The sequence below is a fragment of the Nerophis lumbriciformis genome, linkage group LG28 (assembly GCF_033978685.3).
Source record: "Nerophis lumbriciformis linkage group LG28, RoL_Nlum_v2.1, whole genome shotgun sequence".
Taxonomy (NCBI): domain Eukaryota; kingdom Metazoa; phylum Chordata; class Actinopteri; order Syngnathiformes; family Syngnathidae; genus Nerophis; species Nerophis lumbriciformis.
The window spans coordinates 16,752,768-16,760,249 of record NC_084575.2 but is presented as its reverse complement, the minus strand read 5'-3'; the positions used below and the strand labels follow the sequence as shown (position 1 = coordinate 16,760,249).

At 36.2% G+C, this 7,482-nt stretch overlaps 1 protein-coding gene across 1 annotated transcript; it reads left to right on the top strand.

Moving 5' to 3' along the window:
- Nucleotides 1-453: 453 nt before the first annotated feature.
- On the top strand, nt 454-6,583 carry nicn1 (nicolin 1). Its single transcript, XM_061923441.2, has 7 exons — nt 454-552; nt 2,794-2,940; nt 3,016-3,198; nt 3,340-3,453; nt 4,482-4,550; nt 4,651-4,758; nt 4,865-6,583. Exons 2-7 carry the CDS (start codon nt 2,797-2,799, stop codon nt 4,904-4,906), a joined length of 660 nt encoding a protein of 219 aa, XP_061779425.1. The 5' UTR covers nt 454-552; nt 2,794-2,796; the 3' UTR covers nt 4,907-6,583.
- The last annotated feature ends 899 nt before the right edge of the window (nt 6,584-7,482 follow it).

Here is a 7,482-nt window from a genome sequence, read left to right as displayed (position 1 = left end):
GTTTCATCGGCTGATATATTTAAAGTTAGCCATCAGGCTATTTATCTGTAGGCTACTGTTTTATGTGTGTCTGAAAAGTAAACTACTTTTAATCTGACGACAGCTACATTGTCATTTTTTAAGCATTGACATTACTAGTGTGACCTTTCCTCTGACAGCACCAATATATGACACTAATACAAACAATAACACTAACTTGAATAGTTCAATGTTGACACAACGACACACACGGTGCAAGGCTGCCCCCTGGCGTCTAAAGAGTGTACAAACATGCGAAATACATTTTGTACAGAATCCACTTGATTTGGTACATGTGTACACGTGTCACTCTCAGTTTTTTTATTTTCCTCATTTTTAGTTAATTCACAGCGACCTTGAAAGTAGAAGATAAAAAAAATGGTTTGAACCTATTCGAACGGCGATACTGGCCCTTTAAGAACTCACCGTTGTCTTGGTTACAGTCCGGAAGTACTAGCAGGGCATCGTTAGCATGCTAACTCTGCGCTCATCTCTGTCCGGTTTTCTACGTCCGAAATATCCTCGAGAAAACAAGTAAGCAGGACATAAATAGAAAAAAATGTAATTAACGCTGCTAAGTTAACCTCTGTAAGAACAATTATCAGCATGGACGCGATAAAAAATATATATTTTCTCAAACGTCGCGTTCATATACGTGTGTAATTCCATAACATATTAACAAGCAGATGTAATGTGAATTTGACCTAATACAATCTAATGATGTTGTGTGTTGTGACTTTTTTAAAATCTGATTTAAAAAATATATTATATGGTTATTCAATACGAATTAACAACCTTAATTGATTTATTTTATAAATTGTATTTTTTATATAAATCTTTTCGTATAATCATCAACATTTACAAACAAACTTATGAACAACAACAGTACAAAACAGGTTGTAAACTCAATAAAACAACTGCAGTAGAATGCATTATATACATGTGTAGCAATGGAAAAAGTCAGTGTTCAAAAACAAGAAAAAAAATTACAAAAATTAGGGGCATTTTATTTGAACTAAGCAAAATTATCTGCCAAAAGAACAGGAAAAACAAGTAAAATTAGCTAACTTCAATGAACCCAAAAATACCATAAAATAGGTATATTCTCACTAATAACAAGTGCACTTTTCTTGGTAGAAAAAAAAAAGAGATCTTTTTGCTCAATATGTTGAAAAATATTAAATGCTAGTGCCATTATCTTGACATAATGATATGCACTTGGCATTACATTTCTTGAAACCAGCAAACTTATACTTAAAAACTAATTAATTGTTCATAATGGAAAGGCAACAAGGCAACCGCTTGTTACTCTCGGGTCTACTAGCTGCTCAGGCAAATCATATTGTCTATAAATGCATTTTTCCATCGATAACATGGCATCATCGCGCCAAGTGCGTGCTCTTTCAGTCAATTACCGTATTTTTCGGACTATAAGACGCTGTTTTTTTCATTGTTTGGCCGGGGGTGCGACTTATACTCAGGAGCGACTTATGTGTGAAATTATTAACACATTACCGTAAAATATAAAATAATGTTATTTATCTCATACACATAAGAGACTAGACGTATAAGATTTCATGGGATTTAGCGATTAGGGGTGCCAGATTGTTTGGTAAACGTATAGCATGTTCTATATGTTATAGTTATTTGAATGACTCTTACCATAATATGTCACGTTAACATACCAGGCACGTTCTCAGTTGGTTATTTATGCCTCATATAACGTACACTTATTCAGCCTGTTGTTCACTATTCTTTATTTATTTTAAATTGCCTTTCAAATGTCTATTCTTGGTGTTGGGTTTTATCAAATAAATTTCCCCAAAAAATGCGACATATACTCCAGTGCGACTTATATATGTTTTTTTTTCTTCTTTATTATGCATTTTCGGCCGGTGCGACTTATACTCCGAAAATATACAATAAAAATGTGTTTTTTAATTGTAATTTTGAAGAATTCATCTGAATGTGCATGAACTATTTCTGTTCAAAATTGTTAGAAATGTCACATGTTAAATGTTTAAATATTAACTGTCAGTTTACTGTACTGTGGCAACTGTACTACTATGTGAGTACGTATTTTCTCTTGTTTCATTGAAAATAAAACAGCAAAGTCCATTTGGCTGTCATCTGTTTTAATTATGAGACAAAATTGTGTCAAAGCCATGATTTTTTTTTCATGCTTGAAATAAGAAATTATTACTTTAAATAGTAGTTTTATACTTGTGAGTGTTGATGACACAGCTTTGCAACAGTTGATATTCTAGTTTCAAGCATGTTTTACTCAATATAGGTCATAAAATCTCAGCTCCAAGCTGTAATATCTTACTGAGATCATTTAGGACCAAAACCCTTAAAACAAGTAAAACACTAACAAAAAATCTGCTTCGTGAGAATAATTATTATCAGACAGAAAATATCAATCATCAATCAATCAATCTTTATTTATATAGCCCTAAATCACAAGTGTCTCAAAGGGCTGCACAAGCCACAACGACATCCTCGGTACAAAGCCCAGATGAAATAAGCAAATATCACCCTTATTTGAGATATTTAATCTTACTTAGAGTTCAGTTTTTGCAGTGTGTAAAGTCATAAGCTCACACAAGTTCCGTAAATAGTCCAAATTTGGAGCACAGCATCACAGTTTTCACAGCTTTTTGGTTGTTAGAGGTAGAAAGCGTTTTAAAGTAAAGTTCCAATTATTTTTTTAAAGGTCGGGTATTGAGAAAGTTACATTTATGAATATAATTTGTTGTGATTGTTTCTTTGTAGGAGATGAGCAACGATGACGTCATCAAGCACGTCACGTGCACGGTCAAACCTCCCGTCTACCTTCACTTCGGGGACTCCAAGGAGGAACCCGGTCACTCGGGCGTCTGCGTGCTGGACGTCAACCTCCCCTTTGGAAAAAGCGTTAACGTAAGCCAGCGCGCTTCCGGCGGTGTCCGTGGCAACCGATTGTGTTGATCAAAATGACATCATGTGGTTGGTTAGGTCGAGGCGATCTCCTTCAAGAACTCCTACACGGCCTTTGTCAGCGTGAGGCTGCAGAGGCGGACCCCTGGCCAGGAGGCGGCGGCGGCCAAGTGGGTCACGGCTGTCAGGGACCTCCCCCTGATGAAGAACCCCCATACCGAGGCGGGCTCACAGGACTTCTACGCCATCCGTAGGACACAGGTGTGTGTGTGTGTGTGTGTGTGTGTGTGTGTGTGTGTGTGTGTGTGTGTGTGTGTGTGTGTGTGTGTGTGTGTGTGTGTGTGTTGAGGTCTTTCATGATGATTGACATGCTGGGTGACAACGCTAACTTCTCACGTTCAGATGCGAGTAGAGGCGGACCACGTCACGTCTCTGAGACTGATCCTGAGACAGCCGTCCTGTGCCTGGTTAACTTTCAGCCTGGAGGATATCCGCATCTTCCCTCGCACGCAGACGGTCTGTCCTTTTACTCACACTCACACACACACACACACACTTTGTGTTTTGTGTAGGGATGTCCGATAATGGCTTTTTTGCCGATATCCGATATTCCGATATTGCCCAACTCTTAATTACCGATTCCGATATCGACAGATACCGATATATACAGTCGTGGAATTAACACATTATTATGCCTAATTTTGTTGTGATGCCCCGCTGGATGCATTAAACAATGTAACAAGGTTTTCCAAAATAAATCAACTCAAGTTATGGAAAAAAAATGCCAGCATGGCACTGCCATATTTTTTATTGAAGTCACGAAGTACATTATTTTTTTTTAACATGCTTCAAAACAGCAGCTTGGAATTTGGGACATGCTCTCCCTGAGAGAGCATGAGGAGGTTGAGGTGGGCGGGGTTGGGGGGGGATTGAGATGGGGGAGGTAAGGGGTAGCGGGGGGGTGTATATTGTAGCGTCCCGGAAGAGTTAGTGCTGCAAGGGGCTCTGGGTATTTTTTCATATTGTGTTTATGTTATGTTACGGTGCGGATGTTCTCCCGAAATGTGTTTGTCATTCTTGTTTGGTGTGGGTTCACAGTGTGGCGCATATTTGTAACAGTGTTAAAGTTGTTTATACGGCCACCCTCAGTGTGACCTGTATGGCTGTTGACCAAGTATGAATTGCATTCATTTGTGTGTGTGAAAAGCCGTAGATATTATGTGACTGGGCCGTCATGCAAAGGCAGTGCCTTTAAGGTTTATTGGCGCTCTGTACTTCTCCCTACGTCCGTGTACACAGCGGCGTTTTAAAAAGTCATACATTTTACTTATTGAAACAGATACCGATAATTTTGAAACCGATACCGATAATTTCCGATATTACATTTTTAAAGCATTTATCGACATCCCTAGTTTTGTGTCCACCAATCGGCTCTTTACGAGACGTCAGAGAGTGTACTTTCACAGACATAACTGACAACATGCTAACTTGCTCAGCATGAGCACATCCAGCCAGAGGATGACGACACCATGTTGGTCTTTCAGGAAACTGACAAGGAGCTCTCTGATTGGCTGTCTGCTCTGACCCTCGTGGACCGCCATTCTGACGTTGAGGTACATGCGCTGACATACATAGTGCATACACGTGTAAGGTGTGTGTGTGTGTATTTTAAAGAATGTTTAGTAACCCCTACTTCCTCTCCCCTCATTTTAGGAGGGTCTCCCGGACCCTCAGACAGTTTCGTGCAGTCTTCAGCAGATGTGGGCGTTGACTGAGGTGATGCAGAGCAGTCAAAGCTCCGCCTCTATCGGACGCTTTGATGTGAGTATTACACACGGCCATCATCATCTCTCCATAAATAATTGTAGTCATTCAGATTATTTAAAATAACACCATAAATCAATATAACCAAACTGTGTTTGTGCAGGTGGATGGATGCTACGACGTCAACGTCTTATCTGTGACATAAACATAGCATTTGTATAGTTATACTGTATGTGAAACAGACATAATTATAGTTATGCTGTTTGTGACATTAACATGTAAATACAGTAGATCCTTGCTATTTGTGGGGGTTACGTTTCAAAACACACAAGGTATGGTGCAGAATCCAAAATAAATGTTATTCTCTAATATGTGATAGTATTTATTCTATAATATGCCACTTACAGCATAAATGCATTTTGAATTCAGTATTGGACATAGTCTGGACTGTATACAAATTCTTATTTTGAAAATGTAATTTTGTTTACAGATTATATGCAATCTGTTGTTGTGTTCCCTAATTTGAGTGTGTGTTGCTGAGCCCGACCTGGACATAATCTGGACTAGACCTGGTTTTAAGAACCCTTTAAACAATCTAATTTCATTGACAACCAGGTCTGGTGAAGATAAGGTAATTTTTTAAAAAAAATCATAAAATAAAATAAGATAAATAAATTAAAAATATTTTCTTGAATAAAAAAGAAAGTAAAACAATATAAAAACAGTTACATAGAAACTAATAATTAATGAAAATGAGTAAAATTAACTGTTAAAGGTTAGTACTATTAGTGGACCAGCAGCACGCACAATCATGTGTGCTTACGGACTGTATCCCTTGCAGACTGTATTGATATATATTGATATATAATGTAGGAACCAGAATATTAATAACAGAAAGAAACAACCCTTTTGTGTGAATGGGAAGGGAGTTTTTTTGGGTTGGTGCACTAATTGTAAGTGTATCTTGTGTTCTTTATGTTGATTTAATAAAAAATAAAAAATAAAATTCTGTATTGTACTCCAAAAAACGTCTTGTCAAAGCTTTTTCGTGCTGGAAAATGTTGAGTGAATTCTAACTGCAGCACTCTTCTATCCCTTCAGATAGCGCCATCAAACCACTTTAAATTGAAGCTACTATAAAAAATGATTTACAATTTACAGCAGTGCAAAGGAATGCGTGAATATGCGGAGGAGCGAATGCCAAACCTCAAATATGTAGGCCTGGGATCTACTGTATTCACTGTGGAGGTCAGTTCTATGTATTATAAACATGTTGTAATTATACTCTGAATTATCTGAAATAAAAGTATGCAATGTTTATTTGTTGTTATGGAACCAAAAAATGAAGTTATTGGTAGCAATAATGTAGCAAAAAAAGTTAAATGTCATGTCATGTCATGTAATGACCAGTTGGCAGCAGTCATTGTTCGAGTCAGCGGTCACCTAGGATCAAAAATTCAATCCTGGAACTGGATGTGAAATACCTGGTTGGAGGCTTAACAAACTATTGAGTATAAACCTGAAATCTGTATTGATTTACCCTAAGATGGGAAATAATGTTGGGTTTCACAACAGCTGATCTGAGTTAGTTCAATCAGACTTGAGTCTGCTGACTCGAGTTAAAACTACAATAAAAAAAAAGCCATGATCAATAAAGCGCTGATTTTAGGTTTCACCATAGCAACCGGGGACAGAAAAGGCCTTTTATCTTCAGCTGGAACGGAAAAGTGTTAATGTGTGTTTGTAGTGCGTATGAACACTTTTTTTTTTTTTTGAAGAAACAAAATAATAAATAAAATAATATTGGACTGAAGGATACTTCTAGAGTCAATGCAAAAGTTTGAATGCAGTAGTTTTATCAATTTAACATTTCATCATATTTTCTTATTGGAACTCATTTTAATTTATGTGCAATCCCACCAGTGAAAAACACATGTAGAGGCATCTGAAAATCTTTTAAAATTGTATATATATATATATATGTATATATATATATATATTATATGTATGTATGTACTGTATGTGTATATATATATATATATATATATATATATATATATATGTATTAGGGCTGCAACTAACGATTAATTTGATAGTCGATTAATCTGTCGATTATTACGTCGATTAATCGATTAATAATCGGATAAAAGAGACAAACTACATTTCTATCCTAGCCAGTATTTTATTGAAAAAAAAACAGCATACTGGCACCATACTTATTTTGATTGTTTCTCAGCTGTTTGTAAATGTTGCAGTTTATAAATAAAGGTTTATTAAAACATTTTTTTTTTTAAATAATAATATTTTTATTTTTTTATTTTTTTTAAAGCCTCTGCGCATGCCCATAGCATAGATCCAACGAATCGATGAATAAATTAATCGGCAACTATTTTATAATCGATTTAATTGATTAATTGTTGCAGCCCTAATATGTATGTATGTATATATATATATATATATATATATATATATATATATATATATATATATATATATATATTTCCACTTACTTTTGTTAGCATTTTCTATTAGTTGTGCACTCACTTTTGTTTACATTTTCACTTAGTAGTGCACTTTAGTTGGTAGTGTACTTTTGTTTACATTTTCATTCAGTAGTGCACTTTATTTGTAGCGTACACTTGTTTTTAAAGTTTCAATTAGTAGTCTAGTCTTGTTTATATTTTCATTAGTAGTGTACTTCTGCTTGGGACGGCGTGGCGCAGTGGGAGAGTGGCCGTGCGCAACCCAAGGGTCCCTGGTTCAATCCCCACCTAGTACCAA

Coding starts and splice junctions, on each gene's coding strand:
- nicn1 (XM_061923441.2), top strand. CDS start 2,797: ATGAGCAACGATGACGTCATCAAGCACGTCACGTGCACGGTCAAACCT. Junction 3,454..4,481: donor TCTTCCCTCGCACGCAGACG/GTCTGTCCTTTT, acceptor TTGGTCTTTCAG/GAAACTGACAAGGAGCTCTC. Junction 4,551..4,650: donor ACCGCCATTCTGACGTTGAG/GTACATGCGCTG, acceptor CCCTCATTTTAG/GAGGGTCTCCCGGACCCTCA.